This window comes from Gadus morhua, chromosome 10 (assembly GCF_902167405.1).
Source record: "Gadus morhua chromosome 10, gadMor3.0, whole genome shotgun sequence".
Taxonomy (NCBI): Eukaryota; Metazoa; Chordata; class Actinopteri; order Gadiformes; family Gadidae; genus Gadus; species Gadus morhua.
Window position 1 is genome coordinate 8,762,106 of NC_044057.1, and position 22,829 is coordinate 8,784,934.

The 22,829-nt window shown below is 52.1% G+C and overlaps 1 protein-coding gene across 3 annotated transcripts; it reads right to left on the reverse strand.

Annotated features, from left to right (window-relative positions):
• Window positions 1-32: 32 nt before the first annotated feature.
• Window positions 33-22,821, reverse strand: ankrd13d (ankyrin repeat domain 13 family, member D). Of its 3 annotated transcripts, none has more exons than XM_030368846.1 (17): window positions 22,570-22,821; window positions 22,180-22,305; window positions 21,912-22,047; window positions 21,693-21,817; window positions 21,467-21,512; window positions 20,963-21,106; window positions 20,279-20,468; window positions 19,475-19,541; window positions 19,152-19,233; window positions 17,650-17,711; window positions 17,244-17,374; window positions 16,633-16,790; window positions 16,338-16,454; window positions 15,983-16,155; window positions 15,140-15,219; window positions 8,293-8,547; window positions 33-536 (listed from the first exon to the last, which is right to left on the reverse strand). In XM_030368846.1, the coding sequence occupies exons 2-17, from the start codon at window positions 22,261-22,263 to the stop codon at window positions 473-475; spliced, it is 1,914 nt and encodes a 637-aa protein (XP_030224706.1). In that variant the 5' UTR covers window positions 22,264-22,305; window positions 22,570-22,821; the 3' UTR covers window positions 33-472. The 3 variants fall into 3 exon arrangements, with proteins under 3 accessions (XP_030224706.1, XP_030224705.1, XP_030224704.1); XM_030368845.1 differs by having other exon boundaries at window positions 22,477-22,821; XM_030368844.1 differs by having other exon boundaries at window positions 22,180-22,821.
• Window positions 22,822-22,829: the final 8 nt, after the last annotated feature.

Sequence of the window (22,829 nt, forward strand, 5' to 3'; positions counted from 1 at the left end):
AATTTTATGTTTAAACCAATATAAAGACAGAGGAATTTGGCATCATAATTATTTAATATTTCTTTCACACAGAAAGCAGCAAACATATGTATTTTTATATTATATTCTTAAATCAGTTATTACATCATAACTTTGTTTTCCGTTTGTATCATTACCATTGATAGTTCATATATAATATGTTTAAGGGATTGTTTACCACTCAATAAGGAAAGCGGGATTGTTGTGCAAAATATGAAAAGAAAGACAAGAAATCTAAAGTCAAACTTTCCTTCCCTTATCCACCGTCAACACTAGTGTTTTATACTCCTCCGCTCACTCACATACCCGTCATCACGGCTTGTTCTGGACACAAACACTACCTACTAGCAGCCTTTATGCAAGATCAATTATGGAATTAATCATAATATATTAACGTATCCGAATAAAAAACTAAAACAGGGCCTCCAAAATCTTGGGGACTAACTGAGCCGGGTCACTTCTCCGTGAGCGAGAGCTGAAGGATCCGCTCCAACTCCTCGTCCTCCTCCTTGAACCTCCTGGGGAGAGAGACCAGCCGTAAGGAGAGAGACCAGCTGTTAGGAGACCAGCAGGGCTGTACACTTACTTTTTAAAATGGTAGCACTGGTGCTAGCAAGCAAAAAAATTCAGTAGCACAAAATTAATTTTGGTAGCACACATACTATAGTAAAAAAAATAAAAAATATTCAGATACAACTATATGAACAGATTAGGACGTGTATATACAAAAGTAACACAATATGAACAAATTCAACAACAGTCAAGTGACAATGAACATATTAAATAGTAAAGTGACAATGAGAGCCTCATTTAAAACATCAGCAGCCAGAAGTGGTGAACACATTCAACAAAATTAAGTAATTTACAAATTTAATGTACAAATTTAACAAACACTTATTTATTAACCTCTGAAGTCCTTTCCCCTACCTCGACGTAATAGTTACAAAACATAGACTTCTTGGATTGGTCGTAGACCAGCCAATTGAACGTTCTATTTCATGTAGGCTACGCCGTCTAGGCTTCGCCTTATGGGCTTGTCCCGTGCGCGCGCTTGCGCGCGCTGAAAATTCAAAATAAGCACCTATCAGCGTGGGCACCGCCCACATTTCCCACGGTATCGTGTCTATATAACGCGGTGTATATAGACACGATATATACGCGGTGTATATAGGCTCATCCTCCCTTTTCTTTCAGCACTTGTGCTTATCAGCGAGAAATTGAGAACTACTATTAAGAAAAAAATGAGAACTTCAACACGGATCTCCCAAGCCGGTGGCAGCGGCTCGGGCGCGGCCGCGGACAAACGGCCCTTTTCAGGGCCACCTGAGAGCGCTCCTGGAGCTAGGTCCTTTTCAGGACTCCTATGCGCCTCCTGTCCCGCCTCCCTGGCACCGGGTGACGGGCACTTGGCGTGCTTTCGGTGCCTCGGCGCCGACCACGCCGCGGCTGCTATGGCGGCCCCCGTCTCCTGTGTCGCCTGCCGGGAGCTGCCTGAAGAGGGGATCCTCTCCAGGCATCTCTTCTTTTCCCCTGCGGTGGAACTGGCTGACGCCATCGACCTGTTCAGGGCCGGCCCTTTCATCGACGATGGCATCATCGACGCCTCCCTGGATGACGTCTTCGGCGACTCGGCGTCCGGTTTTTCCCGCTCTCGGGTTACAACCGCCACCGTCATACAACACGAGGGTCCGCGCCGGATGACCGATCTCTTCCGGGAGATCATGGGTGAGGCGGCGGCCATCAAAGGGATTCCCATGCCGGCCCCGCCTCTTGCCCCCGTATCTGACGATATGCAGGGTGAGTGCTTTCGCACCCCATCTTTTTCCCGGCGGGTTACTGTGGGGGGACGTGCGACGTCTGGCCTGCAGGGGGAGTATGGGCAGGTTGGGAGAGCACCGGATTGGCTGGGGGGATTGGACCTGAGTGCGGGCAGGTGTCGGCACTCAGGCCAATCAGGGAGTGTTTGTATTTATGTGCCTGCTTTTGTCTTGTAGTGAGGTGGGGAATCCAGGAAGGATTGGGAGGAGAAAGGAGCCGATCGCCACCAGAGATCGCGCCAAGCCGAATTTGATTTACGTTCTGTCTAATTGCCTTTGATTTATACGTTTATGGAAAGCAATAAAAGAACTTCCTTGGGGAAAAAGCAAAACCTGTGTCCAGCGCTCCATTGACCCGTTACAGTTACCCAGTGCCCCTTGTTCCCGCCTTTGCAGCACTTGTTTATTGCTGCAGGTGAGGACCCTTCGACCCTGAAGGCTCCGGTAAGATCCTACACGGATTTCACCAACGTGGAGGGGTGGGCCGATAGCCTCCCCTGGCAGCGCTTCTCTGTCCGGGCGCCGGATGGCTCCCTAACGAAAAGCCGCTGCCCCCCGACCGCCTCCAGAAGCAGATTGTCGGCCTAACGGACAGGGTGTTCGTTTGTGCCTCTCAATCCGCGGCGGCGGTCAACAACATCGCCCTGCTCTCCTCTGCCATGGTCTCCTTGTCGGCTGACAGGGAGGCCTACGGCCCGGAGGAAGCCGCGAGATGGCTGGCGGTTTCCCGCTTTTCCAGCGCCATCCTCCAGCTATGCCAGCCGATAGCCGTTTCGGCCGGCCGGCATATGGCGTGGGCTACCATGATTCAAAGGGTCATATGGCTCTCCCACACTGCGGTGCCGGAACGAGAGCGGGCCAGCCTCGTCCAGGGTCCACTAGCGCCGGATGGCCTATTTGGTCCCAGGTTCTCCGAGGTGCTCGCGCACCAGCAGTCAGTCCGTGAGAATCGTTCCCGGTTCGGGGCAATTCTCACGGGCTCCTCCCGCCAGAAGGCTGGGAGGAAGCGGGATCTAGGCCGGTCCCAGCGTTCCAGGGGGCCGCCTCCGACTCCAGCCCCGGTGCAGCAGCAGCAGCAGCCGCCGCGCACGGGGAGAGCAACAGCGCCACGGACCGGGAAGTTCCGGACGCTTGCTCCTACTTTTTCTTTCCCTATTAAAGAAAAAAGTAAAGACCGTTCGGCCGAACGGCAGTACATGGTACCTAAAGAGCGATATTCCTCAGGCCACCTGCGTCCTACGCTTGTGGTGCGCTCCTCCATGTTGCCTCTTTCCCCCCCTCAGCCCGGTGGCTGTATGGTGGCGGTCGGACGGCGTGTTCAGATGGCCTCTGGTTCACCTGCTTCTAAGAAGCGGCGTCCCTTGGAGCCTCGTGGACGGATCAGACTCGTTGCACGAGCCCGTGGATACGGCCGCTTGTACCGGTCTCCTGGTTCCCCACATTATAGGTGAGGAGACTGGTCCGCGCGCTGTGGCTACAGCCTGCGGACAGCGCACGCGCACTGTGGCTACAGCCTGCGGACAGCGCACGCGCACAGGTGCTGCGGCCGGACGGCTCGCTCCCTGTTTAGCGGGCACGAGCGCGACGTCTAGACAGCTCGTTGTTTTTACAGCGGCTAGTTCTGTTACGTCTCCTACGCTCGCTGAGCCTCCTCCCTTTCATGGGAAGCCCCCTTGGTTCACACGCAGTGTGGAGGCGGTAGGGGCAGAGGAATACGGGTTATTCCTGGACGGTCTTCCTCAGCTGTCGGCTCGCCCTCTCTCCGACCGCTATGCATGTTGGCAAGAGCGGTGCGTTCTGCCATCGTGGTTGGACACCACGTTGAGATGGGGCCATCCCATACAGTTCAAGCGTCGTCCCCCACCCTTTATGGGGTTGGTGGAGACCACGCTACGGGACCCGGCTGCGAGCACGGCTCTAGCAGCAGAGGTGACACGTCTCTTGGTAAAGGGGGCCATCACTGTCGTTCCCCCCTACGAGTCTCACCTAGGGTTTTATTCCCGCTACTTCCTGGTTTCCAAGAAGTCAGGGGAAAAGAGACCTATTCTGGATCTTCGCGTGTTCAACAGATTCGTTGCCACGAGGAAGTTCAGAATGCTCACTGTCGGAGCGTTGTTCCGGTGTGTGAGAGAGGGCGATTGGTTCACATCCCTGGATCTCAAGGATGCTTACTTCCACGTCCCTGTTCGGCAGGCGCACAGGAAGTTTCTCCGCTTTGCCTTTATGGGGATGGCGTACGAGTACCAGTGTCTGCCGTTCGGCTATTCCCTGGCTCCGCGCACCTTCTCGAAGTGTGTGGAGACGGCGTTGGAACCGCTCAGGCGTCAGGGAAAGAGGATTCTCTTCTACCTAGACGACCTGCTTATTCTGAGCAACTCAGAAGAGACCGCGAGAAGGGACACCATGTTGGTGATAAACCATCTCTCCTTCCTGGGTTTTGCCATCAACTGGGAGAAGAGCTCACCGCTCCCCAGCCGACAGACAGTCTACTTGGGGCTTTGCCTAGACTCAGCCACCATGACTGCGATGCTTTCGCCTCCTCGGCGAGACGCCATCCTGTCGGCGCTCTCCCGTTTTCACGTTCGCAGAAACGTGACCGCACTGTCCACCATGCGCCTGTTAGGGCTGATGGCAGCTGCCCACCCCGTGGTCCCCCTGGGTCTGCTTTTTATGCGCAGACTCCAGCGGTGGTTTGCTCGCCAACGGTTGGACCCCAGGCGACACAAGCTCAGGGTGCTCCTCGTTCCCCGTTCGGTGTCGCCAGACCTGGAATATTGGAAAGGACCCTCCGTCCTTCTCAGGGGTGTTCCCCTGGGCAGGGTGGCGTCCTACGTAGTGGTCTTCACGGACGCCTCGTTGACGGGTTGGGGAGGAACGTGCCTCTCTCACTCGGTCGGAGACGAGTGGCGCACGCCCCCTACAGCACACATAAATGTGTTGGAGCTCGACGCTGTGAGGAAAGTGCTGTTGCATTTCTTTCACCTGGTGCGCGGCCGCCACGTTCTGATCAGGACAGACAGCGTGTCGGCGGCGGCGTACATCAACAGACAGGGGGGTGTCCGCTCCCCTGCTCTCCACCGAAAGGCGGTCGAGCTCTGGCTTTGGGCTCATCAGTATCTCCTCAGTCTGAGAGCCCTGCATATCGCGGGCGCCCAAAACTTTGGAGCGGACCTCATGTCTCGAGGCGGTCCCCGCCGAGACGAGTGGCGGTTACATCCCGACATTGTCAGACTGATCTGGCAGAGGTTCGGGACAGCGCAGGTGGACCTCTTCGCGTCCAGGGAGAACACGCACTGCAGGTGGTGGTTCTCCCTCAGCCCTCGGGATCTTCCCCCGTTGGGGGTAGATGCGTTGGCAGGCACACACACCTTGGCCGCGGGCTCTCTTGTATGCGTTTCCCCCGCTCCAGCTGATCCTTCCTCTTCTGGAACGGGTCAGACAGGAGAGACTGTCCCTGATATTAGTGGCCCCGGAGAACCGTTCAGCTCTGTGGTTTCCAGAGCTGGCCGCGCTCTCGCGGTCGGCGCCTTGGCCAGTACCGTTCAGGCCGGATGCGCTTTCACAGGCCCACGGGACGGTGCACCACCCGCCCGATGTCTCGGGACAGCTGTTGGTTTGGCTCCTGAGAGGTTGATCCTGCAGGGCAAAGGTTTGCCTGAGACGGTTATCAACACTATTCAGAGTGCTCGTGCGCCTTCTACTTCTTCCCTCTATGCGGCGAAGTGGTGCGCCTTTTCTAATTGGTGTGAGACGAACCACGCTGTCCCATCTCAATGCGAGGTGGGAAGCGTGCTTTTGTTTCTGCAAAACATATTGGAAAAAAGTTTGGCCTTCTCCACTATCAAGGTCTCTGCGGCAGCCGTTTCGGCTGGCCATGCAGGCTGTGATGGTGGACCGATCTTCAGCCATCCACTGGTCAAGAGATTCTTGCGTGGGGCTAGACGGGTTAGGCCTGTTTCACGCGTGCTTACACCACGCTGGGATCTCCCCACCGTGTTGCGCGGATTGTCCAGGGATCCTTTCGAGCCTCTTTCTCAGGCCCCTTTGGATGCCCTGTCATTTAAGACGGCGCTCTTGTTGGCCTTGGTTTCTGCCAAGCGGGCCGGTGAGCTAACCGCTCTGTCTGTCAGCCCGAGTTGCTTGTTGCTAAACGAGGACAGCTCCTTCGCGTTGCTCAGACCTAATCCTGCGTTCCTCCCCAAGAACATTAATAGTTATTTTCGGTCGAGGGATATTGTGCTTAAGGCTTTTCACCCCCCGCCTCATTCTAGTGAGGCGGAGGCGGAGTTGCATCTCCTGTGCCCGGTTCGGGCGTTGGCTATGTACGTGAATCGCTCGGCCGCGTTCCGCTCCACACAACAGTTGTTTGTGTGTTATAGCGACGCTAGCAGGGGCCGCGCTCTCTCTAAGCAGCGGTTTTCTCGCTGGGTATGTGAGGGTGTTTGCTTAGCCTACTCTCGGCAGGGCTTGGCGCCACCGTTGGGCGTTAAAGCTCACTCCACACGGAGCGTGGCCGCTTCAACGGCTCTACTCAAGGGTGTTTCGGTGGAAGACATCTGCGCGGCTGCGTCATGGTCTTCCCCCGGCCCCTTTGTCCGTTTTTACGTGTTAGACGTCCAGGGGCTCACTCGGCAACTCTGTGCTGGAGTCCGGGACCCCTTTTACGGCTTAAGAATATAGACATGTTCTTTAAAGCGGCGTGGTTGGATTTCCTCTCGCCGGCTGGCGAGTTGGACTTGATTACCAGTCTTACTCTTCCACCTTTTTTCAAATGAAAAACAGGCCAGGGGGTTTTCTATTGGCTCGCCAATTGTCTGGTGGTTTTGTTTACCAGTGTGGCACTCCCGCCGTTTTCTTCAAATAAGAAACGGCCGAGAGAGTCCCATTATTGGAGAGCCGGATTCCGTAGCTCCGCCCCCGGTGGTAGCGGACCTAATGGAAACCGTGTTGCTCTGGTTTTTCTTTTCCTTTTCATGGGTTCCATGAAGCACGGATTAGAGCCGGAGTCTTTACAGACTCACTTTTTTCTCCCTTGATCATTGCCTTGCTTGATCTAGGAGGAATTAGTTTTTTATCAAGCTGTTGTGTTTTACACTTCCTTGGCTTTTTGAGTCTTAATGTGCTCTGGTGACTTAGGTCGTTTTGACTGGGGTCCAGCAGGAGTACATTGATCGGGCTCCGCTCGCAGCTTCACCTTAGCCCATAAGGCGAAGCCTAGACGTCGTAGCCTACATGAAATAGAACGATAGTTATGTTATTATAACTCTAGTTCTATGATTGTAGGCGTAGCCGTCTAGTTTCCCACCTGCTGTACCCTCCAAATGCTGAAAGAAAAGCGTGGAGGATGAGCGACGGTATACACTGCGTTATATAGACACGATACCGTGGGAAATGTGGGCGGTGCCCACGCTGATAGGTGCATAGTTTGAATTTTTCGGCGCACGCACGGGACAAGCCCATAAGGCGAAGCCTAGACGGCTACGCCTACAATCATAGAACTAGAGTTATAATAACATAACTATCGTTTTTAACCACTGGGGGTTAAACCTGTACGTTTTCCCGTTGGCCGAGACGGGGTCATGGGTGGAGTCGGCTTCGTCTGAAGGTGCCGGTTCCCTGCTTGTGGTCGCCGAGTCAATCTCTTCCATACGTGGATTTTTTTCAAAGTTTCTATCTTTATTTGATGAAGAAGAACTTCTGAATACAGAGAAATACCTTTTCATTTTTCTGTTTTGTTTAAAAAGTGAATTTCCCGCGACCGTTACAAAGCCCCTCCTCAACGTTCGGGAAATGTAGTTTTTTAGTAGTTGAGTGGAACTGGCGAGCCTATAATTCAAAATACATTTCCCTGCATGCATCGCTCCCATCATGTTCCCACACACTCGCGCTTAGCAGTGCCATTGAAAGCCGTACAGAAAGGCGTATTGCTTTTCGCCACAGGTCCTTCTCACCCTTTCGCACCGGTGCGAGTGGACTTGTATTTATCTTCGCACGTTATATATTTTAATAGCAAATGCGATCAAAACTGTCGCACTGTACAGCCCTGACCAGCCGTTAGTAGAGAGATGAGCCGTTAAGAGAGACGAGCCGTTAGGAGAGACGAGCTGTTAGGAGAGACGAGCCGTTAGGAGAGACAAGACATTAGGAGAGACAAGACGTTAGGAGAGAGACAAATCGTAGGAGAGAGACAAATCGTAGGAGAGAGACGGCCCGTTAGGGAGAGAGAGACGGGCCGTTAGGGAGAGAGAGACGGGCCGTTAGGGGGAGAGAGACGGGCCGTTAGGGGGAGAGAGACGGGCCGTTAGGGGGAGAGAGACGGGCCGTTAGGGGGAGAGAGACGGGCCGTTAGGGGGAGAGAGACGGGCCGTTAGGGGGAGAGAGACGGGCCGTTAGGGAGAAAAAGACGGGCCGTTAGGAGACAAGCTGCTCTCGGTGTACGTGACGGAGGAGGATTCACCTGTCGATCTCCACCTGCTCGCGGCATGACAGCTCCATGGCGATCCTCAGCTGCTCCTCGAAGCTGTGGAGGGGTAGCCCGGCGGGGGGCGGCTGGGGCGTGGCCTGACAGGGCGGGGCCAACGTGCTGTAGGAGGGCGGGGCCACAGCGGCCAGGTCGGCGGGCGAGGCCGAGGAGGAGGACAGGCTATGGTCATCGGCCGCCCCACCCGGCTCCGCCCCCGGCAGTGCGATGGAGAGGGACTCCTGGATCGCCCTGAGAGAGAGAGAGAGAGAAAAAACCCGGGGGGAAATCGGGAAATCAACACAATTGATTTATAAAATAAAAAAATGAAATGACGTAACAAATTAAGAAGAAAGAAAAAAATGCAGTAAGTATGAATGTATGCATATGTAGTCCCTTCCAGTAAATCAAAAAAGGACATTTTTGATTTGTTTCATTATGTGCATCTTATCCAGCAATAATTATTTTAATTGTGTAGTTTTGAAATTCAGGAATTTGAACCAACATATGTATCCTACACATATATACACTGTACACACATACAGTTCAAAAGGCCCAACCTGTTATGATTTAATGCCCTTATGTGACGTTTATATTTATGATAAATGGCATGTCCCCTGGCCAGCAGGAAAGTGGCAGAGCAGTGGCATTATATTTATAGGCTAACTAGAATTGCCATCCCTGAAGGTATTGCGGTGTGAATGCTGACGCTGAAATGCTCCGCTACACTGCAGAAGCTGAATGTTAAAGAATCATTACACTGAATCTAGGAAATCTGCTTAACATTTTGAAGGTAGAATGAAGTCTGTAGAATGAAGTATGAATGAGTTGAAGGGTTTTGAAGTCATACTTCTAACGTCTGCTGCTGCTGAAATGCTCCGCTACACTGCTGAAGCTGAATGTTGAATCAATACACTGAATCTAAGAAATCTGCTGAACATTTTGATAGTACAATGAAGTCTGTAGGATGAAGGGTTTTGAAGTCTCACCGCTAACGTCATCGATGACGCTAACGTCAGCAATAACGCTAATGTCAGCGCTACACTAACGTCAACGCTAACGCTAACGACTATACTACCCTCCCCCACGGTGACTTTAACCAGACTCCAGAGTGGTGTTGGCTACTGATAGCTCAACGAGCAACAGCTGAGGCAAACGGTTAGCGTGAGACCAACTGAAAACGAATCCGTAATGAAACTAAAACTGTGATTATGAATAAAGTATAAATTATATCGAAATTCTTTTGAAACATTATTGAAGATACAAATGTGTAGATGTAGTGCCGAGAGACGGGAGTCGGAGGCGGAGTATCCAGAACTGAGTTTTTATTAAACACCACTTAAACCAGCACGGTCGAAAGTCAATGAGGACTCAACTGAGATGGTTGTTCGGTCTGCCTAAAGCGTCCGTGCTAAACACATCCCCCCCACCCATAGTTCCGTGGGTGAATTATGTTAATCACCACACAAGCCCCCCCAGAATTCACCCATATTCAAAGTCCTTGTGACGGGAAGGGGCGACGGATGACAGGGGTCGAGGCGGAGGAAGCAGCAGGCAGGTCGGTGTCGTCCACCAACTCGGAGGTCCCGGGGGTCAACGAGGTCGAGGGAGTCTCAACGGTAAGCGGGGGGTGCGGAGCAGGCGGACGGCCCCGACGTGGGGGTTGCGCTACCTCCATCGGCCTGGAAACATCCGGCTTAATCCTATCCCAGGAAATGGTCTCAGGTCTACCCCGACGTCTAGGCACGTCTACCACCAGGCACTTGTTGCCGTGGCGTAAAATCCTGAACTGGCCATTGTAAGGAGGGCGTAGGGGATCACGGTGTGCGTCGTTGCGAATGAAAACATAGCCCACCATGCACACCTGCGAAAAGCGGGAGTGCCGTGTTGCAACGTGGGAACGGGCGCGAAAACCTTGGCGGTCTCCAGGAGGGAGGTACGTTGACCGGCCGCCGACAAGGGAACCGAGGCGTTAGGAATAAAATCCCCCGGCACTCGTAGGGCCTGCCTGTAGACCAGCTCCGCCGATGAGGACTGTAGGTCCTCCTCAGGGGCGCACCTGAGGCCGAGCATTACCCATGGCAGCCTATCCACCCAGTTGCCGTCCTTCAAGCTGGCTCGTAGGGCCGCCTTCATGGAACGGTGGAAAAGTTCGCACAAGCCGTTAGCCTGGGGGTGATAGGCGGTAGTGCGGTGCAGCTTGACCCCCAACCCTTCAGCCACCGCGTTCCAAAGTTCCGAGGTGAACTTTGGGCCCCGTCTGAGGAGAGGTCTGAAGGAGTCCCAAAGCTCCTCGACGTCGGAAGCCGGCGTCGAGGAGAGGGGAACCGCTTCAGTCCAGCGGGTCGTCCTGTCGACCATGGTGAAGAGGTAGGTAAACCCGTGAGAGGAGGGAAGCGGTCCAACAAGGTCGACGTTGACATGGTCGAACCTCCTCTCGAGAACAGTAAACTCCATATTAAGGGGTCCTTAATATGGCGGTGCATCTTGGACCGTTGACAGTCAACACATGAGCTGACCCAAGCACTGACGTCCCTTCTAAGCCCCTGCCACACAAACCTCTGGGAAACCCATTGTACCAACGGCTTCCTGCCGGGGTGGGAAAGGCCATGTAACGCCTCAAAAACGGGACCAGCGGTCGAGATTGGCCTGTCGAGACGTTGCGCTTCACATCTGAGATGCCAACCGCAACTTCCTCCAGGCGCAAACCCGTATCCAAATTCCTTAGGGTCTGGACTGCGAGGTCGGAGGCCTGGTCTGCGCTCATACGGACGTTATCCAGGCCCAGTTGGACGGCTCCAATGACTGTCCTGGAGAGGCAGTCTTCAACCACGTTGGACTTGCCAGCATGGGTCAGATGTCTGTGGTGTACTCGGAGATGTACGAAAGCTGGCGCTGCTGGTGGGCGGACCACGGTTCCGCCACCTTGGACATGCAGAATGTTAGTGGCTTGTGGTCCACGAAAGCCGCAAACTCTCGGCCTTCCAGGAGGAAAGGAAGTGGCGGATCGCCAGCCGGAGTCCAAGGAGTTCCCTGTCGAAAGCACTGTATTTGCGCTCCCTGGGCCCTTAGTGTCTATATGATGCTCTACTCCATGTTTTGCCATGACCGCGGAAAAGGTAGGTCGGGTTAAACCGGGGAACAACCTGAAAAGCGTTGATATTCGTCCCCCTCTGAGGGAGCTGGAGAGCCCGCCGTATGCTGCCTCACCACGGGCACATGGAAACAAGGAAAAAGTCTGTGCGTCCACCAGGCGGTTGTTTATGACGCCCACCAGCAGATAGTGCGCACAAAGGAAATCCGCGCCGAGGAGGGGAAAGGAGATGTCGGCCGTGACAAAATCCCACTTGAATCGCTGGTCTCCAAAGCACGGGTCTGCAGTCTTTGTGCCATACGGTCGGATGGGGGTGTGGTTAGCGAACTTCAACTGCGGGCCGTGGCCGCCAGGCGCGGTGTCCTCCACTGTAGCCGGCAGGACGCGTCGGTGTCAAAAAGAAACTCGCGTCCGGAGAGTGTGTCCCTGATGGACAATAGCCGGGTTGACGTGGCTGCACTCACGGCCACTAATGAGCGCAAGCCTTGGCGTTTAACGTTGGTTTGAAGTTGCAGGGGGACCGGCACCTCTATGCTTTTGTGCCGAAACGCATGTGCAAATTCCTGTGCTGGCGCGGCCTTCGGCGGCTACCGGAGTTCTGTTGGCTAGCCTGTCATTGTCCGGTGGTTGACACTGCTTGTTTGGGCTAGCACCTCGGGTACGAAACTCTGAGCATCCAGGAAATACCGGTCGACTTCTTCTGCCAACGTGCGTGGGTCGGTAATCCTTTTGCCCGCGAGCGCCGTCCGGACCTGTGGTGGCATGTGTTGGAGGAACAGCTTCATGAAGAGGAAGTTAGGCTCCTCCGTACCCAGCAGGTTGAGCCTCATCTCCATATGCTCGGAGGGTATGCTGTCCCCGAGGCCTCGAATAGTCAACAACCGTTTGGCCCGCTCTGACTGTGACAGCTCAAAAGTCTTCAACAGGAAGGCTTTGAGGTCTCTGTATTTGCCCTGGTTCGGGGGATTTACTATGAAACTCGCCGCCCGGTTCGCAGTGGATCTCACCAGCGCCGACACGACGTGGTGATAGCGCACAGTTTCGTCTGCGACGTCACTGATAGCCAACCGCGCCTCCGTCTGTAAATTATGTTAATCACCACATAGATCTGTTTAATTGTTTGAACGATGGTAAACGGGTGAAATTTGACCAAGTTATGATGTGTTGAAGAGGATGAAGCATGAATCAGCGTTTTTGGAATTTTCCAATGGGAATGAATGGGGGAATTTTGGGTGAAAAACATTGAATATCCTTGGAATTATGAATAATATGAATACAGAAAAGAATAGTATAATAGTACTAACGGAGCTGAACGTTTTAATGTTTGAATGATGTTTCTTTCAGCATTCACACCAATTAGCTTCATATTGGACTGGTTACAGAAATAAAGAGAAACAGCTCCATTACCACCAGGCTCATTCAATCTGGCCCACTAATCATCCTCCTATATAATTGACTGACTCATTAATTCCCTCACTCTCCACCTCAAGATGGTGTGTGGTGAGCGTTCTGGCGCAATTTGGCTGCCGTGCATCACCCAAGTGGGTGCTACACACTGGTGGTGGTTAGTGAGATCCCCTCTTCACTGTCGAGTGTCTTTGAGTGTCTAGAAAAGCCCTATATGAATTCAATCCATTATTGTTATTATTATTAGTATTATTATTATTATTAGTACAAAACACCCAAATAGGCAACAGCACTTTCCAAGTGACAAATTATCTTTATCCAATAGAGAATTGACTGCGGTGAATTAAGCGGAGGCTTCATGGCTAATGAACGGCCTCATTAGAAGCCCATGAACAGTGGTTGATCCTGCCTGTCTAACAAGACCATAGTTATCGCAGCTACATAAATGTGAACTTTCCTTGCACGGGTTTGGTTGCGCAAACTCCAAAACACTTGCGCAAGTCAAGGAGTAGGAGCTAACCTCTGTGAACGCCAAAGTTAGAAAGTTACGCCAAAGAATACAAACACTGCATATACCACCATTAGGTAAACCACCGTTTACTGCATTAAGCCCAGTTCTGACCAAAGATTTGCCTCGCAACGAGACTGTTTTGAAACGTCGCAGGGGAAAAGTTTCAGCAATGTGAACTGGTCGTTGCAGCGCGGCTGATGCCGTTGCAAGGAGTCGCAACGAGTCGCCAGAGCAGAGATTGAACATGTCAAATCGCCAGGTCCAGTTTTAGAACGCAACAACGTAGCTATTTCTCCTCAGCCAATCAGGACACAGCACAGAACAACTTGTATGTCACGGCCTTAAGACTTTTTTATGGTCCCATGTTCCCGCAACGCAATGATCACGCAGACGCTCCAAAGCAGTTGTGAACGTTTATGGTTCTACGTCTGGTTTTAGTTAGCGGGCAAATCACAGCCCTTGCTGCTGCGTCTCCTCGACAGAAGGTTACGATGTTTGGGAGGCACATATTCCGGCCAATGCTTTTGACGCAAGGAGGGTCCGTAAGGACGTAAGCGGTCCGTAAACCTCTTGCGTTGCGGGAACGTGGAACCATAAAAAGCCCTTTACTCCGTCCCGGTCCCGTACTGTCCACAGTACACGTTAGCTATAACCGTTGTTATGGTTACATGCAGCCATTCCAACATGCCCCCATTCCGACACCTTTTAGTAGGCCTACTGCCATTCCGACAGTCTACCAATCAACTTCAGGTCAACATTGGGGGATCATAAATATTTCGTTAAAATGTAGTAGCAAAAAGAAATAGCCATTTCAGTATTATTTATCTGAAATTTCTTTGATTAATTCCAAATTTTGGTTGTGATGATGTATGAAATACCCCATTCCATCAATTGACAGCTAAATTTTACAAGTGTGTAATTAATGGCGGGGCATGCACTAATTTAACATGCCCTGGGAATGTATGAATATTCTATGAAAATTAAAACTGGACCATTTATTCGTTAGAGTTGGATTTAAACTCAACAGGAACAAAATTAATTGTTTGGAGTACTGTGCTAGGGCGAATCAAGGAATGGGCGCAGTATCGGCCCAAAAGCAATACAATGCGCTTTACAAAGGAGAAAGGCGAGAATATAGCCCAGAGGTGCCCCTTTACACACACATATTCTCAAAAATATTTTTGGCCCATAGAAGGCTCTCTACAAAGATTGGCGTAGGCACCCTGTTTCTGCCGCTGAAGTAGGCCTACCCAACTGCGGCTCCATATGCTCGGCTTTCTAACTCGCCGTCTTCTCCTTTTAATTAGGCCTTTTTTTACATTGCCAAGCTGGATCGGTCGCGGCTTGGCACGCCCCGCGATTTCACCGTCTTATCTCAAGTTTCCTGTAGGCTATAAAACCGAGGGGCTAAAATCCCCGTTCGTCACGGCGCAGGCTTTCTTGGTTCACTGGAGAAGGCCCCCCCCCCCAGGCAATTTACCTCGGGCAGTGTAAACGCGCCGACTGTGCCGCGAAAAGGGAGCACATAAGACGGCATACTTGGCAGTGTAAAAACGCCTACAGTAGTACAAAACAAATCGCAGTTAGGCTACTTTTTAGCGTGACGCTGTTGCGGCTCTCGGCTGTGCCAGAGCGTTCACAGTTGCTAGGGAAACCAGTTTACGTCGCCCCCCGGTGCAGCAGTGTAAACTGCCCAGTTTTTAGAACGTCTCAGCCCGTCTCCTCACAAGGAGTCGCAAGGAGTTGTAAGTTGCAAGCAGTTGCGTCGCAAATCTTTGGTCTGAACTGGCCTTTAGAGCTACTTTTCTCTCCTTTCAGAAATAGTACAGTACCTCTCCAGCTGACAGTCATCCTCATAAAGGGGAGATGGGGGCACCGGGCGGGTGTTTGTCAAGGCCTCCCAGATGGTCACCTGGAGAGGACACACACACACACACACACACACACACACACATTAGTAGGCAGGACAGTTTAGGAGGGGAAAGCTGATGCTCACATGAACCTTTGAATCACTGGTCAGGGCAAAACACATCAACACACACTGCAGTTGCAGAAGTTCAATGCAATACTAATTCACCAAGATGGACAGCGGGGCTTTAACTATGTTCATCATAGCTGAGACCCCGAGCTCAGACCTGGTTTCATTAGGGGGGGTCAGATCTGGTTTCATTAGGGGGTCAGATCTGGTTTCATTAGGGGGTCAGACCTTGTTTCATTAGGGGGTTAGGACCTGGTTTCATTAGGGGGTTCAGACCTGGCTTCATTAGGGGGTTCAGTCCTAGTTTCATTAGGGGGTCGGACCTGGTTTCATTAGGGGGTTCAGACCTGGCTTCATTAGGGGGTCAGACCTGGTGTCATTAGGGGGTTCAGACCTGGTTTCATCAGGGGGTCAGACCTGGTTTCATTAGGGGGGTCAGACCTGGTGTCATTGGGGGGTTCAGACCTGGTGTCATTAGGGGGTTCAGACCTGGTATCATTAGGGGGGTCAGACCTGGTTTCATTAGGGGGTTCAGGGGGTCTGGTGTCATTAGGGGTCATGGGGGGGTCATGGGGAGGTCCTTAGGGGGTCATAGGGGGGATCTGGTCGCTCTCCGTACCGGCGTCCAGGAGGCTCTGCTGGATGGTCTCATCAGGGGGGTCTGACCTGGTGTTATGGGGGGTAATCAGGGGGGTACCTGGTCGCTCTCCGTGCCGGCGTCCAGGAGGCTCTGCTGAATGGCGAACTGCAGCAGGTTGTCGTCGTCGTCGCGCATGGGCTCGCTGCGGCCGGGGCCCAGTGTGGCGTAGTCGGCCGGGGGCTCGAACACCGACGGGTCCACCTCACAGCTGACCCCCCCGTCGGGCTCCCCTGAGCCCAACGGAGGACAGCAGGAGACATGAACCATCACCATCATGATGATGACTTTATCTATTTTAATAGTATGTGTAATTGTGTATAAATAGGTGGAAAGAGGATATGGGAGGTCAAACACCAGACCAATCAAGATTGAGTGATTGAGTGAGTGAGTGAGCGAGCGAGTGAGCGCTCACCGGCCTCGGCTGCCCCCTCCTCGGGGGGGGTCACCGTGATGTTGTGGACCGGCTCGTCGCAGCCGCAGAGGTTACTGAAGGTCACCCGGGCGTTGAGCACATGGAACAGCGGGATCTCTGAGGAGCACACCGAAGAACCACCTCAACCAATACTACCACCACAGACACAACCCCCCACTACCACAACACGGGGGTCTCCTCTGAACCACCTCAACCACTACAAACACACACATAGGGCCTCAGTGGAGAGACCCCCAACCACCAAACCCAAACCCAAACACACACACACACACACCAATCTTGACGGGGAAGCCGGGGGGTAGCCTCAGGGTGATGAAGTCCCTCAGCTTGGCGAAGTGGGCATTGGAGATGGCCATGAGGTCGATGATGGGCGTCACCTGCTCGGCCAGCGACAGGGGGTGGGCCTCGCTCAGCCACAGGGTGGCCTTGAACCTGGGGGGGATGGGGAGACCGGGTTTATCACACAGGGTGGCCTTGAACCTTGGGGGGGTTATTGACTTGAACCTGGGAGGGGGAGACCGGGTTATTGCCTTGAACCTGGGGGGGGGGCATTGCCTTGAACCTGGGGGGGGGCATTGCCTTGAACCTGGGGGAGACCGGGTTATTGCCTTGAACCTGGGAGGGGGAGACCGGGTTATTGCCTTGAACCTGGGGGGGGAGACCGGGTTATTGCCTTCTTGAACCTGGGGGGGGGGGGGGGGGGGTTATTGCCTTGAACCCTGGGGGGGGGGTTATTGCCTTGAACCTGGGGGGGTTATTGCCTTGAACCTTGGGGGGGGTTATTGCCTTGAACCTGGGGGGGGGGCAGTCCGCGTCCTTCTGCGTTGCCATGCCAACAGACAGGGGTACCACTGGACTGCGTTGCCATGCCGACAGACAGCGTACCTCTGGACTTTGCTGGTGAGCTCCACGGGGCGGCCGATGTCGCGGCCGTTCAGGGCGAACTCTGAGTCGAAGTACTCCTCCGCCGAGATGGCCGTAGGGTTGTGGGGGCTGGCACACTGCGACACGTTACCCTGAAGGAGACACACAGACATACACACACACACACACACACACCACAATTTATTCACGTGCCTCGCACAAACACAGTATGTGTACAGGCTCAGTGTTGTGTAGGGGTGGTGGGAACACAGTGTGTGTCCAGGCTCAGTGGTGCATAGCGGTGGTAGGGACACAGTGTGTGTCCAGGCTCAGTGTTGTGTAGCGGTGACGGGGACACAGTGTATGTACAGGCTCAGTGTTGCTTAGCGGTAGTGTAGCGTTGTGTAGCGGTGGTGCGGGTCCTTACCCCGTTGTGCGCTGTGTGCTGTTCAGCGATCCCCAGGAAGGACTGCAGGGGGGTCTTGGACCCTGGGAGCAAAGAACAACACTACAAACAACTGTGTGTGTGTGTGTGTGTGTGTGTGTGTGTGTGTGTGTGTGTGTGTGTGTGTGTGTGTGTGTGTGTGTGTGTGTGTGTGTGTGTGTGTGTGTGTCAGTTTTTAAAGTGAGGGAGGAAGGACTGCGTGCTTGGCTGCCATTGGCTTGCTTGCACCAATAGTAGCCTATTGTGGCATAACTATGTGACACAAGATGTTTCAGGGTGTTTTTTTCTGAACTATAAAATAGCAGGATGGGATAATTATGTGAATTGACACAAATCCACCAGTGGAAGCATTGTCCTTTGAAAGCTGGTGGGTGGCATGTATTGGACTACAATGGCAGAAGGAAAGGATGCGAAGCCAATTAGTCAAATCAGGCCTACTCTTGATTTGTAAAACTAAATTAAATAGTCAAGGACTATCATTGGGCCCATTTTTGCTCTCAATGACTCAAGCTATTGGTTGTAATTTGGCTATGTTTACTTTCAGCTACAATTGTTTTAAGAGAAAATAAAGACACAATACCAAAAGTGACGGCATTTAAAATGCATCATGCTCTGAATCATTCACTAACATCCTTTCCACAATATCAAACAGAACGGTCAGAGTAACAAACAATTGAAAGAATAAGAACATTATTTCACAACTGTTCACATGGGCTGTGAGCCTACATTGTTTGAGGCAAATGTGGATGTTAATGGATGTTTCAGAATGTTGGTCATGGTGTTAAGCCAATTAAGATTGAGGGACTTTATTTATAGATCAACCCTCCTCGCTGGCTACGCAACCCCTCCCTGCGGCGGAGGGCAGCCCTGCCCGTCTGCGGGCTCCGCCGACCGGCCGAGGGCTACGGAAACGTCAATATAAGCGAACAGAGCCGCACTGTACCGCAACCACCAGGAGCGAACCGCTAGGTGGAAACGAGGCATTCGACTGAGCGGGTTTGTTGGTTCTCGTACCATAGACCTGAGGGGATAACCCCTCCCTCCGGGCTGCTCCACAGCCAGGACTCCTGCTTATTCGTTCATAGCGCAACCAGGGCTTCAGCCTATTCGTGAATAGACGTAGGCGAGATCCAGATCCCTTAGCTAGTCACACCCACTCAGAGGAGGACTTTCCTCCTCTTTCCCATTGAACCCCATGTTATTCACCGGCCGCCAACACTTTCCGGGAAATGAATGGGAGTCAATGGAGACTGAGGGAGGAACGTCCTCCCTGAAGTAATTGTCAATAGGCGATAGAGGGTGCTAATGTTCCTTGACCCAGGGAAACGAACATAACATATACAAAGGCATTAAAGTAGTCCTATTTAAGGGCATTAATTCATTAATGTAGTCTGAACAATCTACATTTTTTATACTCAAAAATGTTAAGGAGGATCTTCCTCCTTCTCCTCACTGGAGAAGCCTCCACTGGTGTGTGTGTGTACCTTTACTCTTGGACTTGTCCTGGTCAGACAGGTGCTCCGTCCGCGAGCGTGTCACCAGCTCCACGTTGGTGGCACTGTACACCTGCAGGCAGAGGGCAGGGGCGTGACCGGGGACCATGGTAACAGGGACGGGGACGGGGGGGTTGGAGCCGTCCTCAGAGCTGCGGGTCTCTATGTGGAGCTGGGGGCCTCAGCGTAGAGCTGTGGACCTCAGCGTGGAGCTGTGGGCCTCAGCTCGGAGCTGGGGCCCTCAGCTCAGAGCTGGGGCCCTCAGCATGGAGCTATGGGCCTCAGTGTGTCCCAGGGACCAGAGGGCTGCTCACCTTGGCCTCGTAGCCGCTGACCACCTCGCTCTTCTCTGAGCGCCAGCCCCAGATCCCCGACTTGTTCCTGGAGGACAGAAAAAGGTCAGGACCCAGCCTCATGATAACCAATATCAAATTCTGTACTCAATATGTCCTCCAATCAATGAGCAGCGAACCCAGCATATACATGATAGGTTATATAATATGTAAGGGATAATGCATAGAACGCCGGTCATTATCAGTAAAATAAGCCCCGACAGGGCGAACAGGACACCAACGCGAAGGTTCGCCCTGAAGGGGCTTATTTTCAATAATGACCAATGACATTCTATACATTATCCCGCTTATTACACGACTACTTGCTAAAACTAAAAAATTACTTCACAAGGTGTGTCTTTTTACAATTATAATTCGTAGTGTTGATCAGCAGAGAAATGGTTCGCCAAAGACGTCAACGTCGTGAACCAGAGGCAAAAAATTCACTTTTCTTGACAGTGGTCATTATATGCTTAGCAACTGTGAATTATCCAAAAATAATTAACTGCCGGAAGTTGTGAAGGCCCATGCAAGTGAACGGAGCATTCCACAACATTGAGAAGAGCCGTGTAACAAATATAAATATACATACCTGTTTATATATGAGTGGTGATCTCCAATGTTAGACCCTTTTAGTAATGTTTAATAGTTGAATTGTCGTGTGTAACAGCCAGATATATGTGTACGTCTGTCTGTCTATCCATCTACCTATATAAGCACTGTAAGAGAAGAGCTATTAAACTAACTGAACAGTGTATTCCGGCCGTTCCCCGTGGGGGGCCTGACCTCTCGAAAGCCACGTTGCGGGTGTTGAGGTGCGTGGAGACGATAGGGGCGGTCAGCCTCTGCGCCGTGTTCTCCTGCGACGGCTGCATGGCGGCTAGCAGGGAGGGCGCGTCTCGCGGGGACAGCACCAGCGGCTCCGTGTACACCACCTGCTTCTCGTGGTCCACCTCCATCACCACCGCCCCGTCGTCTGCGGACACACCGGGCAGAGGCATTAGAGTACGGACTGTCTGAGAGCCTTATCAGGCACATCTGGAGGATAAGATGGCGTTGGTATTGTTGGATAAATGCATTGGGAATATATTTCCCTAAATTATTAAAGTATAGGAGGAATAGTGCATTGGAAATATGTTGTATGCCTCAACACACGCCGTAATATTACAAAATTATACAGACTTTGGAATCTTGTCTTATTGGACACCCCTCAGTTTGAACATTGACGAGGAACATTGGAGTGTTGCTTCCATTCCGATTTTCCACTAGATGGGAGTAGAGAGGCAGACCACTGAGGGCTCTCATTAAATACACTTCACTCGTTAAATTAAGAACACCAGTTGAATAACCGAGAACTGTTCAAATGAAGCCACGACGAGCTACGCAGACAGCAGACCGAACCGTCTCCTTCTGAGAGGTATGTACCCAGATGCTCTGATTCCCAGAGGTTCTCCAGGCCCAGAGCCGTACCTCCGCCCTTGAAGATGTAGCTTCGGCGGCCTTTGAGCCATGTCATGTGCTCGAAGCCCAGCAGGGTGGTGTCAACGCGCAGACACGAGCCGCTCTTCCACACGCGGTACACGTCGCTGGGACACACCTTGGACACCAGAGGCACTGAGAGGGAGACAGGTGGAGAGAAGGAGACAGGTGGAGAGGAAGACAGTTGGAGAGGGACACAGGTGGGGAGGGGAGGGAGAAAGGGTGGAGAGAGGAGGGAGACAGAGAGGAGACAGCAAGATGAGGTTATCAGGAGTCATGAAGAAGAAGGTATGGATTAAGAGAGTGCATTAGATATGGGATTGTGGAGGAGCCAGAAGTGCAGTTGAAACAACCAAGGATTGAAATTGCCAATTAATTTGTATTGACAGAAGGATACACAAAAAAGGGATTATCATTTGGAAGAAACCCTCTGATATACCCACTGATACTATATTACCCTATGATATACTACAACTAGAGGAAGAATGACCTCACCCCAACTGGTGAACTCCCACTTCATCTCCACATAGAAGTCCCGGGCCTGTACACGATTGCAAAGGAAAAAAGATATAAACATAATTTAGGCACATGCTATGCAGTTCATTTTGATTACTGGACTGAAAATATGACAAACCACACGTACACATACAAATACACATATACAAACCTGCAGTTCTCCATCTCCCTCATGGTTAATGCTGACCTCTCCTCTGAGTCGTACCTGTCTCAGTTTGCTGAGCAGCTCCGGGATGCCGGCCAGTCTCTCTGTGGCCCGTTTGAAGTCTCTGTACTGAAGAACCAGCTGAACCAGCTCTGGGTCGCCGGTGCTCACAGCCTCCTGCAGAACTGAAACAAGTTTCAGGAGAAAATTAGCAGGGTTTGTAATACAATGGACCAGGCCATGATAGGAGATAGAAGGCAGGAACCGGCAGGTACTCACTGGTCCAGCTTTGTGCGTTGCAGTGTGTGGGGTCGGCTGTGTACCTCAGCAGGACCCGGGCTGACTCGAGGTGGCCCAGACACACCGCCAGCTCCAGCGGGGTGCGCCCTCGAGGATCCAAGCGCTCCACATCCTTCTGCAGAAGAAAACACCAACCAAGAGTCCTTCACTTAATGCAGTCAGACACCTCAGGGGCACTTTGACCAGGTGGTTCATCCAGGAGTAAGAAACACTGCAAAAATGTAATGAAAATGCCATTGAAATGGACCTCATTTTTCTGAAGCTCTCGGTCCAGTTCCAGATACTGGTTGTTCCAGACCAGGAGATGGAGAGGGAACGCCTCTAGTGCCATCGCTGTGTCCGCTGGATCCTCACAAAGATGTCGAAGGAACCGCTTCCCGAAACAGAAGAACTGGATGTTAGGGGAGAAGCCCGTGCTTTTGGGCTGAACTGAGGAGTTAGCCTCCCTGATAACACCGCAGCGATGGTTAGCAGCTATTCGTCTGGTTATGTCAAAAACGACTTCACATGCGGTAACGTTAATACGTTCGAAATAGTGCCATACTTCAAAACATGGTTAGTCACTCGTTGATATCTGACAGCTAGCTAGGAGCTAACGACGGCCACCGAGCCGATAACATCGATCTGCTCTCCGCACCTGGGATCCGCCTCCACTACAACCAGCTACAGCCGACAATGTGCCCGGTCAAAGCTGTCTATTGTGCAGGACATAGTTGGCTTTTATTTATTTTTTTAAAAACGGACATATGCCTCGTTTCTACCCCAGACAGTCTCCTCGTTGACAGTCATCTTCGGTTTATGTCATATTATTGAGCTGTCAACAATACAGAAGATTCGGCCTGATGGTGATATCACATCCAGGTCACTGGAGTGGAGAGCATCCGATGTTGTTGATGA